At 33.2% G+C, this 20,546-nt stretch overlaps 2 protein-coding genes across 14 annotated transcripts; one reads left to right on the top strand and one right to left on the bottom strand.

Annotated features, from left to right (window-relative positions):
- The first annotated feature begins 1,734 nt into the window (after positions 1 to 1,734).
- Positions 1,735 to 3,118, top strand: LOC145558618 (jacalin-related lectin 19-like). Its single transcript, XM_081619912.1, has 3 exons — positions 1,735 to 1,848; positions 1,968 to 2,186; positions 2,522 to 3,118. Exons 1-3 carry the CDS (start codon positions 1,846 to 1,848, stop codon positions 2,864 to 2,866), a joined length of 567 nt encoding a protein of 188 aa, XP_081476038.1. The 5' UTR covers positions 1,735 to 1,845; the 3' UTR covers positions 2,867 to 3,118.
- LOC145558619 (uncharacterized) lies at positions 2,678 to 13,661 on the bottom strand. 13 transcript variants are annotated; one of them, XR_014092568.1, is made up of 8 exons: positions 12,752 to 13,661; positions 11,603 to 11,707; positions 5,094 to 9,187; positions 4,830 to 4,931; positions 4,286 to 4,360; positions 3,682 to 4,165; positions 3,466 to 3,581; positions 2,678 to 2,811 (listed from the first exon to the last, which is right to left on the bottom strand). XR_014092568.1 is itself a non-coding variant. In XM_081619913.1 (3 exons), the coding sequence occupies exons 1-3, from the start codon at positions 12,803 to 12,805 to the stop codon at positions 9,002 to 9,004; spliced, it is 345 nt and encodes a 114-aa protein (XP_081476039.1). In that variant the 5' UTR covers positions 12,806 to 13,661; the 3' UTR covers positions 6,789 to 9,001. The 13 variants fall into 13 exon arrangements, 1 of the variants encoding a protein (XP_081476039.1); XR_014092562.1 differs by having other exon boundaries at positions 4,286 to 4,931; positions 5,094 to 5,128; positions 8,930 to 9,187; XR_014092570.1 differs by having other exon boundaries at positions 8,930 to 9,187.
- Positions 13,662 to 20,546: the final 6,885 nt, after the last annotated feature.

Here is a 20,546-nt window from a genome sequence, read left to right as displayed (position 1 = left end):
TACATACAAATATTAGATTAAAGAAAAGATATGAAAATATTTTAAAATTTGAATATCAAAAAAATTTGATTAGTTGTACAGTGTAAAAAAATGTCATGTTTTCTTTAAATTGATGATATGAAAAAAAATTATAATAAATTTTATTTTACAAAAATTTGATGTAAAGTAAGTCAATTTAAAATATAAGAAGGAAAATTAATAAAATTGTGGGGAAAGAGTTGATCCTAGGGCCTGTTCTGATTTACTGAAATGAGCTGAGCTGAACTGAACTTATTAGAGCTAAACTGAACTAAACTTGTTAGAGTTGAACTTAACTTAACTTAACAGAAAAGAACTGAACTTATTAGAGCTGAACTACACTTAACTATTTGACTATTGATTAGTGATTTTTAACTACGGATTAATGATCTTTGGTTATTTATTATTATATATAAGTGTATATACAAAAATACATATTAAAATATTTATGTAAAAATAATAATAACATTATTATTATTATTATTATTATTATTATTATTATTATTATTATTATTATTATTATTATTATTATTATTACTACTACTACTACTACTACTACTATTACTACTACTATTACTATTACTATTACTATTACTATTACTATTACTATTACTATTACTAAGTATGAAATTTGGCCTAAATTATCATTAGCAATATCATTAGACATAAAGATAAATTGAACTGAACTGAACTTATTATCTGAACTGAATTGAACTGATTGGAGCTAAATTGAACTGAGTTGAATTTAAGATGAAGAGAACAGACCCCTAGTATCGCTAATAAAATTGATAAAACTATTTATCATCTTAATTAAATTTAACTATGTTTTATAAATTCATAACTTTAATCATATACAAATTAATTTCATTAGTAGTATATATCGATACACTACGACATTTATAGTAAATTTTTGATAACCAAGATAAAATAAAACCAATCTTTTAAAAAAAAAAGAAACAAGTCAAACTCGAAAGCTTACAAGGATAGTATAGCAAGAAAAAATTTCATTGACAAGTTTTTAATGCATTATGATTGACCCATTTGTACTAGATTCGTAATTTCTTGTCTTTGAGCTTTTTATCCTGTGTATTATATATAAAAGTAATTGATTAGACTAGATTAGATCAGATCGGATCGGATTAGACTACATCAAGTCAAATAAGATTAGACTAAGATATCATATCTTTTTATTTGTGCGGGTTTATAACACTTTATACTCCGTATGTAGCTAAATATTTTTAATCCTGTAAAACAATTCTAAAAAGTGTATAAGAAGTATTTGAAAAGTACACATTATTAGCAACACAAATAAAGTTAAAATTGGAAAAGCAAATTTAGGCCTTATTCTTTTCAGCTTACATTTACTAAACTGAAATTAATTGTACTGAATTGAAATTATTTTAAGTTAATTATTTTTTACTGATTACACTTAGTTTTACTAACTTGAAATTATTATTACTAAATATGATTGTATTTCCAATTTTGTAAGCATCACTATTGAACAAATATGCTTTCAATTGTGAAAGTGAAGTTATTGTTCCAAAACATTGTAAACAACTAGTTACAGAAATTTCGACGGACCAAAACAGAAAAATGTAAAAGCCTAGGATATTATGTTACACAGTTGTAAAGGTGAGGTCACCAAGCTAAGCTTAGTTGTTGAATCAACTCAAAAGCAAAATTCCAATTTAACGATGAAAGAAAACTGGTATCAGATTCTCAATAGCAAATTCCATTTATTTTCAATCATCTTTATAACAGTATAAGTATCATGTTGCTCGAATTCGCTACTACTAATTCCTTTCATCAGGGTCTTTCAGTCTAAGAATGGTACGTTTTGTTTAACATTCCTTGTAAACTGGCTCTTTCAAATGATGCATGTTTGTGTATTATCAAATCTTCGAAATTTTATCTAAGGAATGATTGTAGTGTTATGGATGGTTTACTAGGAAGGGAAAGAGCAAAAGAAGACGAAAATGAAGATAGCAGTTGGACCGTGGGGAGGTAGTGGTGGAACTAGCTGGGATGATGGATGTTATAGCGGTGTAAGAGAAATTAAGCTAGTCTATGATCGATGTATCGATTCAATTACTGTGGTGTATGACAAGAATGGTAAACCTGTTAAGTCAGAGAAACATGGAGGCAATGGAGGAAGCATAACTGTCGAGGTAACTCTTCCTACTCTTTTGAAATTTGGCTTCTAGCTATCTAATAATGTCCGTTCACTTCACCTTATCTTTGTCGAACTGAATTATTTTTAATGAACTAAAATTATTTTTAATGAACTTTTACTGATATTCTATCATTTTTCTTCTTTAAAGTTACTGATTTTACTAAATTGAAATTCTTTTCACTGAAGTGAAATTAATTTTGGCAAACTGAACTTATTTTTTTACTGAATATTATTTATTTTAAGGTAAAGTGAACAGGGTCTAACTAGTACTATACAAGGACTGAATTCAGTTCTCTATTTTCACTTAATGACTTGATATACATATGCTAGATTAAGCTGAATTATCCAGAGGAGTATTTGATCAGTGTAAGCGGCCATTACTCTTCATTAGTACAAGGGATGCCTCCGGTTATTAGATCGTTAATGTTTAAGAGCAATCTGAGAACCTTTGGACCGTTTGGCATACAAGATGGAACCCCGTTTTACTTCGCAATGGAGGGTGGAAGAATCATTGGCTTCAAAGGGAGAAGTGGTTGGTATCTTGATTCCATTGGGTTTTATCAGTCTCGAGCTCAATCGAACACAATAAAGAAGAAAGTTCAACATTGGCTTCAGAAATCCTTGGAACCAAAAAGCAGTAAACAAAGTCATCATATTCTGAAAGCAGCTAAGTAATGCCTGTCAAATTGTCGAAAGCAGGATAAACCAACAAAGTAAAGAGATGCTGCACTTTAAATGGTGGTGTTTCCATGTTTGTTTAGGATTCCAAAGACTATTTGTGTACTAATTAGTATACTCATCAGATCTAACTAGCTTAGTAATGCAGAAAAAAAAATGTTAAAAGATAGTTATGAGTAGTAGTTTCTGTATAATTTGCATCTTTTAGTTACTAACATAATTTAATTTCTCCAAACAAATTAAAGCTAATATGCACAAAACCAATTTCTGTTTACTGAGCAAGTGAGCAGACAAAATACATGTCATTTAACTTTTTATGATGAACTAACCTTTCACTTGATCATTTTTTGTCAATTAATTAACCTTTCACAGAGTACATGGAGAGAATTATCAATTAAACCTCTATGCTTCAATATCCAAATTCTTTGTATTTTATAACAGCATTAACACGTATGAAGTACTTCAATAAACACAATTATCAGTAAAAATATAGTTCAGGTATGGGCTACTAAGTTCAGTTTACCAATCCAAATAAGTTTCGGTATGTTCATATCAGTATTTTTCGAATACATAAACGAAGTTTTAATCATCATTACCTAAACATTGCTTTAATATGATGTGGTCACATGATGTTCAGTATGGTACAGAAAGATAAGTGAATGTCTTGTAGTCTGTGGACTTGTCACCATGCGTTGCTGAAACAATATCCATCCTGCATAAACCATAGTGATCGAATTAGGTATCAAAAATATGTTGCAACAAAGAATGACAAATTGTCCACAGAAAAGACTGATTGCAATTCACACACATACCCTAAAAAAATAAGGTTGTCGAAGTTTTGGAGGAACAATGTCACCAAAAAGCACAGCTGCATCAACTAAGCTTATTAAAATTCTCAGCACGACTTCTCCCAAATATATCTACCAAAAAGCATCTTTTTTAGGATCTGAAATATAATACTGATTTGAACTTTTCAGCAGTTGCAAGATTATCAATCAGTAAACAACCACCTGCTTGTGGTGGTTCAGACTATCACTGTCTAAAGCACGAGCATTGCCAGTTAAAGGAAGAAGTAAAGGATTGAAATTGCCTCACTCGATGTTGATAACCTATGTTTTAATACACAAAACAAAAGTTTTTTGACATGTAAAACTCAGGAAAATAAAAGTAAAGTTACCAATTGTCTTGATTTTGGTGGAAGACCATATGGCTTCAAATGCGTTCAGACTGTTCTATATAAGCAGCATTCGTACCAGTACCCAAAATCACAGGCTGCAACAACATTTTTGTGACCTCCTGCCAAAATTCCAACAGTATCATTGAGCTGATAACAGATAGAACTTGGCAACTTCTGAAGTTCAGAAAAGAGTATTTTGACCGAAAAAGTAGACTGATAAGAGTAGTAGTTTAACTTACCAAAGCAGTTACATTAACAGCAATAGCCCGTTTCTCCAAAGCCTTCAACAACTCCTCCACCATGTCTTTGCCAATCTTAAAATGTTTTAGATGATCAAATATCAAAGTTATATCTTCATGTTTCCAGCAAATACTGGAAAACATGAATGAAGACCAGTGAATTATAACACGTACTTTGGGTTTGTTTGTTTATAGAAAAACATGACCTCAGGCACTCACATGAAACATTCCAGATAAAAATTGATATGAATTCCTTAGATTTAAGACTCTGTCAAATTGGCTGTAGAAATAGAAGCTGCAGCATGCTTGGATAACTCTTAGACTCTAGGCTACATAAAAAGTAAGACGCGAAATTTCAAAATGATCTGCAAACATTGTTTCAGACTAAAAAAATATATATATATATTAACTATTCTTTTCAATTCTTATCTCATTTGCTAGTGTTTCCAATGTCAAACATTTCATATTACCGCCTTTTAGCCAAATGCATGGAGCTGAACATGGTACATTGGAATGTACTTACTAAAAGGCATAAGAGACTTACAGCATCTTTTGCATTGTATTCCTTGTCCAATCAAGGAGACTTCCAGAGTTGATCCTTGTTTGTTTGGTGCACCGGGAATGAGAAAGTAAAACCAAGCTCCCTCTTGTTACCAAGAACAATATCAAAATCAGCTTTTATTGATTTAAAAACATGTGAAACTTTATCTTAGAATTAAGGCACCTGGCACCATATAAGACTCGGCTTTTAGTTCAATAGTCCTATTTCCCTGCAATATAACTTGCATTACACGAAGGATTGTCTCACCTAAGTCCAATGCATAAAAGCATTCCTCTTCATGGCTGAAAGGCAACAACCACAATAACACCACTCACATTAAATTACTACATACAGTATCAAACAGCAAGGGAGACAGAAATCGTTAACATTGTAAAACAGATACCCTGTATTAGAAAGTTGAATTTATGAGGAGTTGAGCATAGCAATATATATGGCAGCCATTTTAACAACCGTGTTAGCAATTTTGTACTGTCTGGTCTTACTTCAATTGTTTCACTTCTTTCCTTGGACTATTCAGCTTTAAATGTCCGTTTTCATCTCACAATTACCATATCTATTTCTTTTTTATGTGGTCTCATAAAGATGAAGTTAAAGATAATACTTTCAAATCAGATTAAAGGCATTTTCTAAAAAATGTTAAATTCATTCTGCAATTACTACTTAGTCACATAATTATAGAAATGGGACATCTGAAGTACCCAGCGGCACTTTGTATTAGATAGCAGCAATTAGTTTACATGGTGCCTAAAAGACAGTCACTGAGTTCACAGAAAATGCAGTTGTTAACAATTTGAGACTAAGGTATAAAGGGTAGGTGTTGCTAGGTGGAGTTATAAAGAGCCGCAAAAGCAATGATGCGATTAGTCACACGCAATCACCATCTGAAGGCTTTATTTAGGAGGCTGACATCATTACAAAGCATGCTATGTGTATCATACATTGTTTTGCAGCCTCTGTGATTGGCGTTATGCTGCTCCAGTAAGGGGAAAAATGAAGTTTATCAATTGATTTTGCCATTGTCATAACAATGTATTCTTTATTGCAAACCTTTGGGATATTTTCTGAAGGAATCATGCTACTTGTATATTATATCGTTCTTGTTAGCCTGTTAGGGGTTTAAAATTCTTGAGCTATTTCAGTTTCCAATCTTTTATAACATTTGTTCCTATTTTAAATTATTTTCTACTCTTTCCTGCTTCATCTTACACAAACTCCACTTATGACACTCTCTTAAAATCCACTAATAATGACACAAAACCACCTATTAAATCTTTACCTTTCGGAAAGCATGAATTGTCTGAGCTTGGGTTTTACAAGGAACAGGAAACAGAAAATTCTGAAGGAAAGGAAAACAGCAAATAGATCAGTAATTGAGAGTCATTGTTGCAAATTTTGAGGATACATGTTGGCAGTCAAGTGATGTAGAAACTTTCCCTTAAGTTCCTCAAAATTAAACCATGGTTGGCTTATACTTTCAAATTCCTTAATACACCCTTGGCATTGCTGGAGCTGACATTAAAGAGGAAACCAGAAACCTTATTCTACCAGCATAATTGTGCATTTGATTCTTCGTAAGCAGAACTAATGAATACATACGCTCTTTGTTTCTTACTAGTTGACATAGTTTGACTTCAACACCATTAACATACTTTGTGATTTATACTCGAGAAATATAGTCCTGTATATTAGATTCATCTCAAACTTTTGAGGTATATTTTCTGAATATCAACTTTCCTGAACTTTTGTCTACTGAAAATGAAGGTATTGAGGAGTGATGTGTGTGTTTTGATAATCGAAGATATTGATTTTTAAAATCATTTATTGATGAACATGCCTAAAATAACGTATCAACAAATATAAAACATCTTTGAGTTACAATCGTCAATTGTCACAGTGCAAAATTAAGCAAGAAATCCTGTATTGGTATTTCAGACTCCCAAAAAAAAAAAATAGGCAGTATAATTGGAATAACTACAAGAATTCGTTCTTCGAAAAATGCACAAGTATATAGCTGCACTAAACGGCCTCATCCTTTCTAAACTTACAAATACTGCACAATGACAAGGGATTTAAGATTGTCTAGCTCTTATGACTTCTACAACACGTCATAGTAAATTCTTGGCAATATCATGTTTTTATCACTGCAACTTTGCCACGAATAAATTATCTGGATTCCGACATTGATTTGTCTGAATGAATCTAGTATTGTTCCCTTTGAATCAGCGAACTATACTACCCTCTGAGGGATCTCGCGCTTGTGTCAAATGATCCAGTCATAGTTAAAGCAACACAAAATGAACAAATCTAAGTAAAGGAAAAAAGGAAAAAAAATTCCAACATAATTTTGAGAAATTCTTGTAACAGTAAAAATTCTTCAATCTCTTAAAATAACCCACACAATCAATTAATATACAGAGTATTACAGAGAAAAGGTACGTAGTACCAACAAACATAAAAATCCTATAATGAATGGTCTTGAAAATGTGACTAGACTTACGAAAGCCAATGGAGAATTGGAGATAGTAAGGCTGTCTAAAACAGAATAAGGCAACAAGTTGAGCGTAGAATAAGTGTTTACCAAATTCGTAATAATAATTAATAAAAATAACTATTTCCTCTATTTTCTTTTAGTTGCAACGTTTTGCCTTTCACGATCGCTAATGCATAAAATACCAACCCTTTCTCTAATTATAAATATGTACAAAAATATAAATTGAAACGAATCTAACAGATCTCATAAGAATATTTTGCCCAACATATATAAATCTACAAAGGTGGTCAAATGAGAGAACATGAATAGTGCAATTTGCCTTGCAACTAAAAGAGTGGAGGAAGTGCAATAAGTAAAATTGGAGCAGCCCTAGAATAATGTATTAGCAATTCTGTGTCATTCACTTTATCTTCCAAAAGTCAGACATTAAAGACTCGATAGAATGCAAAGATTGACAATAACTCAAATAATTGAACTCAAATCGGAAAACCTTATTAAACATATTCTGTAGTACTGGATTGTAGATGAAAGATGGACAAGTAATGACACTTAGTATTCTATACTCTATAGGCATCCTGGTTTATAAATTAATGTTATACTTCCTCCGTTCTTTTTTTATTGCACCATGAGGGATTTCACGCTTGCCAATGCATTTTTTTAACTATTAATATCTTCAATTATACTTTTGTAAAAATTATAAAATTTTGATATTTGAAAAGAATTTTTCGAGACGAATCTAACTAGATCCCACATGACTATATTTTTCCGAATGAGTAAATCACAAATGATGGTCAAAGAAGATTAAGTGAATAGTGTAATAGTCCTAATGGTGCAATAAAATAAAAACGGAGGAAGTATATAATGTCTATGCTCTAGCACACTTGAAAGGACATTGTGTTGGTAAACTGGAAAATGAAAAGGTCTACATAAAGGCTACAACAATATCTCGTAATGTTTCACTAGTCACAATATTTACTTCTCACACTTGTTCCCAAATTTCTGGCATTCAATTTAACAGCTATCTATGGATATGCAAATCATGCAACACTTATTACAAACCTGTTCTAAATAAAGCAGCTCAAAGAAATCAAACAAGGAGGGCTAAAAGGGTAACCTTATCTTGGCTGGTTTTTAAGCCCTCTGTTCCATTATTAGAATTTTCCAGGCTAAGGGCCTAGGTCTTAGAGAGAGGTCTAAAAGGCTAGTTTTCTTGGTATAAAAGAAAGTAGTTGTGGAACAAGTGAACTTGTGCACTATTTTCACAAGCTCCTATTAAAAGGGTGTACAATATTAAATGTGGTGAAGAGATGAATTTACAAGGTTGGACTCATTTTTCATCCACTCTGTTTTCGGGAGGTTAACCAAATGGCAGAATTTACAATAAATGTTGGGCATAACAATTCTACTCTTCTTACCTCGCATCTTTTAAAAGGATGAATTATGTTGTTCTTCAGATGTAAATAATGTAATATAAACACACCGAATCTTCAAAAACAGGTATACATAGAAAAAGACGGAAAAGGTAGAAACCAAAGCACAAGGAACAGGACAAAATTATTGACATTCAGAAACAAAATAAAATTATTCTTACCGTGAATCATCGGCAGTTCTTAGATCACTCTTATTCAATCGTTGCCTGTACTATCCCCAAATAAATCATCAATTAAGAGAGAAGATGACAAAGGCTAGCTTGCAACAAATTGCTCATTTTGGCTTTCCTTGCCTTTTCTCCAAGCAAATCACCATACCCCATATCTATTAGGTCAGGCATCTCAACCACTGTTCTCTCAACTTTTGTAGACTTTGCTGAAGAGTTTCCAGTCTGCCTTCCACCAATGAGACTTAAGACCTATAATTTCAAGAATTTAATCAGACATCAATGCATGAATATTGAATGAATAAATTTCGGAACATCAATTTGAAACATACCTGGAAAAAAAAAAGAAAAAAGAAAAAAGAAAGAAAAGAAAAGGAGTATATCAAAGATAAACAAGTACTGATGTACATAATCTTATTTATGCTTTTGTTTTTGTTTATTTCAGTCAAAAGAAAGGGAAAGAGGAAGGGGGGGGGGGGGGGGACAGTTGGGATTTCAGAATTGGTTCTTGATTCTTCAAATTTTGAACTGTACATCATTTTATGAATGAAAATGAGTTAAGCTCGTTTAATTTAAATTGTGTGTTATTATATTTTGAACTTATGTGCTTTAGGGAGCATAATCCACTTCATGCTCATGGGGTAGGATATAAAGTGCAGGGGCCAGTGTCCCAATATCATATTCATCAGGATTTATAAATACATGACTGCCAAAGTGGGTTCATCTTTTAACACCCATAGCCAATCAGTACTCTTAAGTCAAATAACTATGATAAAACTAGATTTTACCAAGCTAGATCTTTCATATTAGTCAAGAATTTCAGCACATAATGAAAGAGAGCCAGGGAGGAGGTTCTTGAAAGAAAGTCAAATACAACAAATTTTTTCTTAAGAGGAATTTGAGATTTCCTGTCTACATTCTACAGGTAGGCAAAGCGCAAACAATGAAAAAAAAAAAAAAAAAAGTAACAGAACATAGAAATTTCAAATAATTTCATCACAGGAAATGACACAAATTAGAAAGCAGCAGTACTCCTTTCCTCGACTTCTGAAATAGATCACTACTCAACACTACTACTATGACTTAAGATGAAAGAAAATTGAATCTGGACATAAAATATGCATATTGGTTTAAATTTTTATGGGATCTAATGATATAAGTCATAAAACGTTACTCACAATATGACAAACATACCCTACAGCCATCCAATATTATTTAAGAAACTTGACCTTCAAATAAGACTATTCTGCCAATGATGAACCTCATGGCTCGTAAAACACCAAAATTTACATATAATGAAATATGTCATTTTTATGTCATTTTTCAATGACATGTGGATACTATTTTCATTATTTGCAGCATCAATAACAAACACAAATTTCTTATTTGCCCTTGAGCTGTTTTAAATGGCATTAGTAAGGAGCAGTATCAGTTTTAACAACTAAAAGCTTCTATGTAATTTCTCTTAGCTTTAGTAGATCGGGGTTACTGTAAACATGTCCTAACGCTGAGATTTCATCAATCAAATCTTCAAGAGTGGAGCCAGATTTTCTTCAATAAAGCTGAGGTTATAAATTCTTATAAAAAAAAGTCTAGTAAAAACCAATACTTTTAGTTTTTTTCATGAGAATAGATACACTTACAAATTGGATTTAATTTGGACTTTTTTCCCCATTTTAAAAATGATGAGTTTTCATACAAAATTTCAGCCCTAGAAATTTAAATGCATAGTCCAGTACTCCCAGTCTATAATCCATTTTTTTAGGAAGTAAGATATGTGCTAAATTTTACAGTAAATTGCTTATCCCCGATACACTAAAGGTAAGATACAATAACTCAACTAGCATCTCATTGCTACTCTTTCATTCAGCTCTCAACAATTTGAAAAAATGACCTTGTGAGGAAAAGAATTAAGTAAAAGCTCTGCAAAATATTGATCCCGCCCTCCCTGTACAACTTTATACTTATAACATGTACAAGTGTATCAGATCTTGGCCATAAACCATGGTACTAAACCAGATAGGTGCAAATTCGTTTGCATTGCCCTTAAATGAGAAACTAAGAACATGATCAGGTCATCATGATCCCATCTGCATCTAAGATTTAAAAATCCTAGTGCATAACATTGATCAATGTTCTAAGTTTCTAATTAAGTAAACTGTATTTGTTATTTTTAAATTTTTACATACAATGAACAAGGCCTAGGTATAAACTTCAGCATAAAAAAAGAAAGAGATAGAAATTCGCCAAGGATACAATTGGCCTTGGATTAACTGTAATAATGTGGATAGGATTAGATGTTTAAATCATATTGCAGTTTCCCCTCTATCAAGTTGATTCACATTTGTATTTCAAAATCTAGTGCAGTACATTATTTCAAGTGCAATGCATACTTGGAGCAAGCCCAAAGTATTTATTTAAATTATCAAACTTGTACTTTATCTTCCAATGTGAATTAATAGCTGCTATGCTGTAAATAAGTAAAAAAAATTAAAATCAAAGCAGACAAACCCAGGAAATTGGGTTTTGGCTACAACTACAGAAATAGAGCACATAAACTCAAGCAAGCATGGTAGCAAAGCCATGATGAATTAAAACTTTCTAATTACAAGCATGCAGGAAGAATATAATAGATTAACGTCATAAGACTGAAGAAACGGTACATACCAACTCTGGAGGAAAAAGATCTGATTCAACAAAGAGTCTTTTAGCTAAGTCTACTTTTGATAGCCGCTCTGCAAGACCTTTTAGATCTAAAGTCAAAGATGGTATCTGCAATAGATTACAAGAACAATAAGAAAGCTTTACAAGGCATCCTGGCATAATAATAAATGTAATCTGATATCAAAATACACCTATAATACAGAATGAAAGAAAGTATATTAGTCAGAACACACTGAATTAAAGATTTTTTTTATTTGTAGCCCTAAGGGTGTACAAGCATAATAGATATCCCCAAAAAGAGTACAAATTGAGTCATGCACCACGCCACCAATACAGGTGCTATCAATGGAAAAATTAATGCTTGATGAATACTATAGTATAGACATGTAAACCAAGGATGTAAATTTCATAGCTATCACAATTGTCCAACTTCAGCAGTTTTACCTTCTACAACATCTGTTTCAGAAGCTTCTTAACATTTACTATGGAACACAAATTAAGGCTAACGTAAGATAGAGTGTAAAAAAGGGGTGTGCGAGAAAGAGTGGATAACATAAGAAAGAATGAGAGGAAATATAAGAGGTTTTGCCAAAAAAAAAATGGAATAAACTTGTGAGCTAAAGATGCAGTTAAATTTAACTGAAATAACATCAAATTATTACAGAAAGTGACAAAACATGCACCAAGCCACAAAGCGGCTATTCATCATCCAGCTATGCCATATTTTGTTAGGGTATGTATGGACACAACCATTTCATTAGAAAATCTGGTTAGGCACAAATAAAGAATTTCATATTTTCTTCAAACAACTGTCATATCCAAATCCTACCCGCTTCCTGCTTCCCTCCCTGCCCCCTTCCCTGCACATTGCTATCAACTGACATTTTACACTGCTCATCACGTATGCATTCTACTCGTCACGCATGCATTCTAATCCCTCACTACGAGCTAATACATTCACAGAAACAATTTTGGCAATGGAAGTCTAGCACTAATCATCTTGTATTGACAGAATATGTAGTTTATAACGATAAACTAATCATCCAGTTCAATTACAGTATAGCGAATGGCCGAATGTAACACAAAATAAATCTATGATAAATTAAACAAAATAATCAAAAATAAATTTGAACTCAGCAAGAAAATCAATACCTGAGCACATCGCAGCACCCTGATATCGATCGCACAAAACTTCACCATTGGCATCTTCTCTCAAACAATTCCCAATTCACAGAATTGGCCTAATACCCAGAAAAACTAATCCATAAAATCGAAAATACCCAGTTGAAATTAAGTTCACAGAACGGCTTCACCTTCCACATCTCTCCCAATATTCACTTAATACCCACCAAAAATTAACCTAAGAATCAAAAATACCCTAATTGTAACCTAATTGTAATCGAAACAGTTCAAAATTCTTCAAATTATATAAATTAAGGAGCCCAAATTCAGGCATCCGCAAGATTAACAATATTCTCAAACAATCCATTGTCGAGAATATTTTCAACCTCATCCATTTCTTCCAACGGAATTTGCCCTAAAAGGATGGTCCCTTTCCAGCCATAGTGAATATGCAGATCAAGCAAAACCCTAGCACTAGCGACGCCGTTCACTATGAGCATCGGAGCCGTTACCATAGTCAAATAATGAACCCCACGAATCATTTCTGCCCGGTTCCATTGATTCTGCGTAACCCTAATAACGCTCTCAACATTGCGAATACGAGACAACAGATCTAAAGTAGCTATCCCCAAGATCTCGATTAGATCAAGATTAGGGTTATCTTGATTTGATTGAAACAGAAAGTCGGCATACATCTGATTATACTGTAAAATCAAATACTGTAAATGATTTTGTAGATCAATTATGATGTCTGAATTTTTTATCAATGCAGTCTGAAGATTGATGTATGTTAAAAGATGATCTGCGTGTACATCCATCTTGAAAAAGAATTCAAGATGTGGTGGTTGCGGTTGTCGGGTGGTGGTTGTTGCGGTTGTGGGGGTGGTTGTGGTCGTCTGAAAGGAGAAGGTTCGAGAGTGTTTTGGTGGTTACTGCAGATAGAAATTCGATTGGCTGAAGTTTTAGGAGAGACGAGTCGTTTATATTGACGTGGTTCAGTTGTGCGTAGCACTGTCAAAACGGTTTGACAGTTCGGGTTCGGTTCGGTTTGAAATCGGTACGGTATTAAATCGGGTCGGTTTGAAATCGGTTTAAGTGTCTCGCGGGTCGGTTTTAGTTCGGTTTAAATAATTATCGGTTCGATTCGATTTCGGTTTATTCTTGAGCGGTTTTAATTCGGTTCGGGTTGTAAATAGTTCGGAAAGTAAACGGTTCGGTGCAGTCGGGTTGCAGTTTGTTAACGGTTCGATGTAAGCGGTTTTTAAACCGGTTCAAACAGTTTCGGGTTGGAAACAGTTTCGAGTTAGAAACAGTTCGGTTCTTTTTCGGTTCAGTTTTATTTTGGTTCGGTTTGTTAACGGGTTTGTCTTTTATACGATTTAACGTTATTCGGATCAGTTCCAATTCACGTTTACTAAATTATGGTTCGGAACGAATTTTTATTTCAAAAAGTCGGTTTTTAATCGGGTCGTTTGGATTCGGGCAGTTAAACGATTTTGGTTTGAAGTTTCATAGTACTTGCTAACCTTTCGCTGGTTAACAAGTTTTATATCAAGCCGAGAGTTCATCACTTCATATTTAGGCATTAAGCATTATATTATATACAAATTCTCATCGATTTCAAAAATACATATCATGTTATTTCAAGTTTAGTCATACTGATCTTACTAGTTTATTACGAAGTAACGTAGATTATAAAAGTTTAGTGTATTAATGAATTATTATTATTTTACTATCACATTATTAGCTGCTTCTTATTCAATCAACTAATTAATGTGTCATAATCATGATTTGATGAGTTATTGTGACGTCGAAATTACAGTTTGATTTATAGACCGTTCAGTTTGTAAGTGGTTCGGTTTATAAACGGTTCGGCGCAAACGGGTTGCAGTTTGTTAACGGATCGGTGTAAACGGTTTTTACCTCGGTTCAAACGGTTTCGGGTTGGAAACAGTTTCGGGTCAGAAATGGTTCGGTTCCTTTTCGGTTCGGTTTGATTACAGTTCGGTTTAGAACTGGTTCGGTTTGTTAACGGGTTCGGTTCTTATACGGTTTGACATTATTCGGTTCGGTTTCGGGTTTACTTAAATACGGTCCGGGTCGATTTTCGGTGTTACAAAATCGATTTTTAATCGGTTCGGTTCTCATTTGGGTCGGTCCGTTTCGGGCAGTTAAACGGTTTCGGTTTGAAATTTAACAGCACTAGTTGTGCGAGAAGAGAGGAGGCCAGTCATTTCGGGCGTTTGGATCGTAATCATGTGAGCTCAGATGTGTTGGTTCGAATCGAATCGGGTTAGATTGGGTTTGCTTGGATCAAGGCGAATCAAATTTATTTTTCACTAGATTAAATCCCGTGCAATGCACGGTTGTTAAATATTTTTGATAATTTTATTATAAAATTTTTAATATAATGACTTGAGTATATCAAAAATAAAACCATGCAAGAGAAAATATTTAAAATATTTTATATAAAACAAATTATGTCGTAATTTAGATGTAATTTATTTTTTCCTTAATCAACAATGATGTTTTGAGAAAGTACTTTTGGCGGGAAATTTTTTAATAATATATTGACAAGTGTGTCTATAGATTCGCTTTTAGTAGTATGTAATTGATTGTGAGTTATCAAATTTATTTTTCATTGTGAGTTTAAACATGATGATATACAAATTTAAGATTATTTTTCAAGTTAGTTTTAGATCGGGTGAGTCAGATAAAATTTTGACACCTTAGTCGAGTATATTGTATATATGTGATCGTGCAGGTATAACAATGTAAAATTTTGGTTAATAAATTAAATATAACAATTGAATATTAATGATCTATTTATTGATAAAATTCAAATATGTATCCGTAAGACTATATGTTTTCTTAGGTATTGTATAAATCACTAATAGTAGTAAATGTAGATTAATGTTTTATTCTGTTCACCTTATTTCACTTATTTCAGGTGTTACAAGTTCAGATATGTTTGATTCAGGTTTGTTTTGATCATAGTTACCCAAGTAGAAACCACAACTAAAATAAGTTAATAAGATTTAATAAGTTCACATCAGTAAAAATCAAGTGAATAAAACACACCCTAAGTGATGAATAATGCAAAAGGTTAAAATGTTTCACTTACAAAAATAGGGAGGGAATATTATAATAAAGATGTGACATTGTCAATATGTAATCAATTTTCAACATATAATTATCAGTATGTAGATTAATGCCCTGTTCACTCCACCTTACAAAAAAAAATTCAGTTCAGTAAATATAAAGAAGAAATATATTAGAATATAAGTAAAAATAATTTCAATTTAGCAAAAATAATTTTAGTTCAATAAAATGTGTAATTCGAAAGTCGTTGTCCCTCTCCTCCCCGAAAAACCAAACTCAACTAACAAAATAGGCCAACCAAATCTTAACAATGGCAAGTCGACTACTAACTCGAGTTTGTCTTTCGATCGGTCCAAGAAAGCATTAAGGCACAAGTAATTGGGATTTCTCACCTAATTATTTCAACTAAGACTATTACATCATCCACACAAGAAACCGTAATCAAGAGGAATTTAACATAATCATACAAGAAAGGGCTCACAACTAAACCTCGTCTTTCAATGCCGCAAGCATAGAAGTGAATACATGAGCAATAAGCGCTAATTCAATTACACATGCATTTAACCAATTCTTTAACAATCAATCATCAACCCAAAATGAACATGCAAGCACTAAGGGGCCGTTTGGTTGGAGTTAATCATCAAAGGGAATGGGAATCGACTGCCTTCATTCCCTTTGTTGTTGTTTGTTAGCCCATTTTCCCTATTCCCTTTACCCTCTTTATTCCCCCAAAATCCTCTAAGTTCATTCCCCACCCCCCTAGGTATTTCCATTCCCATTCCCTACCCATCTTCACACCACCACATCACCACCTTCACACCTACCAACAGCACTGGAAAACAGCCCAGATCACCGCCGCCCCTACCCTGATCACCGCCGCCCCTCCCCCGAGCCTCGCCGCCCTCCCCTCCCCCGAAAAAACCACCCTAACCCCGCAAAACCCTAGCCCCAATCTCCCTCGACCCCGAAAACCGCTGCCCAGCCCTCCCCCCACCCTCGAAACCTTAGAGATCGGAGCTAGGGTTTTGCGGGGCTAGGGGTGGTTTTTTCAGGGGAGGGGAGGTCGAGGCAGGCGCAGCTAGCGGCGGCGAGGGGCGGGGGAAGCGCGGCGAGGGCGGGGAGTTGTGGAGGATGTGCGATGAGTGGTGGAGTGGTTGGGTGGTGGCTGGAAATTAAATGGTGGAAAGTGAAGTAATGTGGTGGTGGTGTGGTGGTTAGATTGGTGGCCTTCCATTCATTCCATTCCTTTGTTATTCAAAACAAACAACACCTCAAATTTTGGGGTTTTTCATTCCATTTCTTGTCTTTCCCTTTGTTCATTCCATTCTGATTCTCCCGTGCGAACCAAACGGCCCCTAACATCAATCAAACCATGGCTTGGTTGGGTCTTCACCCAATCCCTAGATAATAAACTACTCATTAAACATGGTGAAGAGCATCCTAGTAACAAGTTCTAATTCTTGCATTAATCTAACAAGTTGAGTGGAGTGATAAAATCTAAGTTGATTTAACATGCAACAACAAATAAACAAGATTAAGGAAGAAATGAGCACTACAAATTAAAGTAAATAAAAACATAAACTAAAGCAGACATTACTTAGTGTAGACACCCATTTGTGTCTCCCCAAAACCAAACCCAGTGATGAGTACCTTTCACGTCGAATCATAATCGAATGAAGCGAAAGTGTGGAAAGTCTAGTGTTGCGGAAAGTTTTAATTTCTTTTCTCTTCTCTCTGTTTTTGAAAACTTATTTTAAGAAAATAGTCAATCCAGTTTGGTTGGTCAATGATATGGGTCCAATAATAGTGTAGTTGGATGGGGTTCGAAAAGACCTTTCCAACGATATATTATAAGCCCAATTCCGATGAATATCGAGGAAGTTATGGCCAAAATACTAAACTGGGCCCGGTTTGAGCCTTATATGCGGCTCAATGATCTAGAGGAGGGCCTATTATTAATTATCATTCCTAAAGCTATTAGGATTGATTATAGTCTTTTAGAATACTCTAGAAGGTTCTTTTAAATCCTAATGGAGTTAGGATTGATAATTATGTTTTAAAGAGTTTGAAATTGAATAAAACTACTCCTTTTAAGAATCCTTGTTTTGTACGAAATGGAATATATTCAGATTTTATTTTCGTGCCTCATAATATTTATCCAAATTTTATATGGTTGGATAGATCTTGAAATTATATTTCCCATGATATATTATAATATTAAATCCGAGCTATAACGAAAAAGATATGAATGAGACATGAAACTTTATCCAAAACTGACACCCTTCCACTATTTTGGCCATATCTTTTTATCTATAAAATATTTTAATCTGATTCTAATTGGGTTGGAAAGTAGACTTTAAGAGCTTTCCAACGACATATTATATGACTTATTTGGACTTTTTGATCAAAAGATATGATAAAAACAAAAACGCGTTAAAAACAGGCTTGGCGCCTGACTCCAGGCATTGGCGCCTGGCGCCAGCCATTGGCGCCTTGTGCTAGCCATTGGCGACTGGAGCCAATGGCCAATGCCTGGCGCCAACCTCGTTTTGCGTGCGCCATAATCTGTTTTGTTAATTTTATCTTTTTGGCTGATTTTCTCTATAAATAACGTATTAAAAACTCCGTTTTCGATAACCAGATTTCATCAATTCTTATTTCAATTCACCAACTCTCATCAAGATTTTCTTGATTATTATCTCTCTCTCTCTTTTTCTAAACTAGCCTTTTCTCAAATACAAAATTCCGCATTCGCAAGATCTAGAAACACTTAGCCATATTCGAAGTTGCCTTCGCCCTAGGCGTGAAAGGTTTAATTTCTGAGGGTTTGATCCCAAATCTCTCTTTCAATTATTTAATTTAATTGTTTTGTTTATTATTTTCCTTGAAGTTACTAACGTGTGTATTTTGTTATTAGAAAGAGGTACGAAGCATCAAAGTAAGTGCTTTAATCATGTTTATATTGTTATTATGATATTCCTAGTATCATGTCTAGGGTATTTTTAATATTAATTATGATTCCTGCGATGCTTCCTATGTTCTTCCTAATATTTATTCATGTTAGTATCATGTTAGGGTTAAAGATTTGATTTTTATTGTTTAGTGACATGCTAGGGTTTGTTATTAATCTTGTTAGTATCATGCCTAGGATCTTGCTATTATTATGCTTTAATATTAATATGAACATGATTATGATTATAATCGTTATAATTTATGATGATATTATTATTATTACTTTGATGATGATTGTTTTATTTATAATTATTATTATGATGATTATTTATTATGTTGCTTGATATTTATTCTTTATTGCTTGATCACACCTCTTATTGCATGTGAAAGGGAATTGGTACTTATAATCATGCTTAATAAAATAATTAATAATCTTGTTAGGTTAACTGTGATTATAATTCAAGTGATCGCCAATAATAGATTTATTTGTGCATTAATATTCAACCAACATAGATTAAACAGGTTTAGGGTTAATCCTATTGATTGTATGTTAGTCAGAAAGCGCACATGAATACGATCAGAATAAAGTAGAGGCCTATTACTAGAGCAGATTCAATCTCTTTAGGTTGGATTTGTACCTTCATCCCCGAACCCTTATTTGGTTCATGACCTTATGGAGTTGACGATCTCTTGGATCGTTAAGGGGTGTAACCTTCATTCTCGTGAACGGTTTACAAGTTCCTAAAAAAACTTGTTGGTGACTCTTTTGCTCTATCTTCTTTCCTTTTGGACGCCACCGTACTTTAGTGTATGATCACAGTGGGGTTCAAGCTAGTGGGATTAAAGTTTGAAAATATTCCCTACATAAAAGATTTGAAAATTAATTCAACTCTATGAACTAACAATCAATACCCACATAAAATGTTTCTACATAATATGATTCTAATATCTAATGTTTATAAAAGAAATTGTTATTATTATTATTTATTTTTTTGAAAGAATTGTTATAATTATTAGAAATTATTAATTAATAATATTATTAAATATTAATTATTAATAGTTTGAATTATTAAATATTATTATTGATATATTATTATTACTAGTGATTAATAAATTAATTATTATTAACATTAATAATTATTAAAATTATTTTTAATGTTAATAATTATTATAATTATTCAAAATAATAAATTATTATCATCGATACAATATTAATTATTATTATTATTAAATATTAATAATTGTTGTTGTTATAATTAATTATTATTTGAAAATAGAGCAGAGCAGATTTCTTTTGAGCAGAGCAGAGCATATTTGATTTGAGCAGAGCAGAGCAAAGCAGGGCTCAGTAGAGCAGAGCAGAGCAAAGCCGAGCAGAGCAGAGAAGCTCTAAAGAACAGGGCATTAAGATGTTTCAAAGTTGAGAATGAAATACTTGAAATCAAGAGAATAATCTTCAATTAATTCTTACAAAATAATTGAGTTTGAGAAGACCTAAGCTAATTAATGAGAGTTCTAAGAAACTAAGGGCCTCAGAAGACTAAAAGGAAAAAGATCCGTAAAATGGAAGCCAAGGGTCGCATGTATACACCCCAAAAATTACATTGTAAAAATCTGTAAAAATTGGGCTTCAAAACAGTAGGAGCGCCAGCTCCTGCCTGGTGTGCACTTTCTCAAGAGATTCTTCAAGTTTATGCTACTTAACCTACTTCTCATTGCATCTACAAACACGAACACACACATAAAAAGGAACAGGGAAGCCAAAAGCTAT

The sequence above is a fragment of the Chenopodium album genome, chromosome 9, assembly GCF_948465745.1.
Source record: "Chenopodium album chromosome 9, dcCheAlbu1.1, whole genome shotgun sequence".
Lineage (NCBI taxonomy): Eukaryota > Viridiplantae > Streptophyta > Magnoliopsida > Caryophyllales > Amaranthaceae > Chenopodium > Chenopodium album.
The sequence above is the reverse complement of the archived record's forward strand: the minus strand, read 5'-3'. Positions and strand labels throughout refer to the sequence as shown.

What these genes read in the sequence shown, in the direction of transcription:
- LOC145558618 (XM_081619912.1), top strand. An exon ending in GAGGAAGCATAACTGTCGAG is followed by an intron (nt 2,187 to 2,521) that starts GTAACTCTTCCT and finishes TACATATGCTAG; the next exon opens with ATTAAGCTGAATTATCCAGA.
- LOC145558619 (XM_081619913.1), bottom strand. Translation starts at nt 12,805, where the DNA reads ATGCCAATGGTGAAGTTTTGTGCGATCGATATCAGGGTGCTGCGATGT. An exon ending in GGGTGCTGCGATGTGCTCAG is followed by an intron (nt 11,708 to 12,751) that starts GTATTGATTTTC and finishes AATCTATTGCAG; the next exon opens with ATACCATCTTTGACTTTAGA. An exon ending in ATCTTTTTCCTCCAGAGTTG is followed by an intron (nt 9,188 to 11,602) that starts GTATGTACCGTT and finishes TTGAAATTATAG; the next exon opens with GTCTTAAGTCTCATTGGTGG.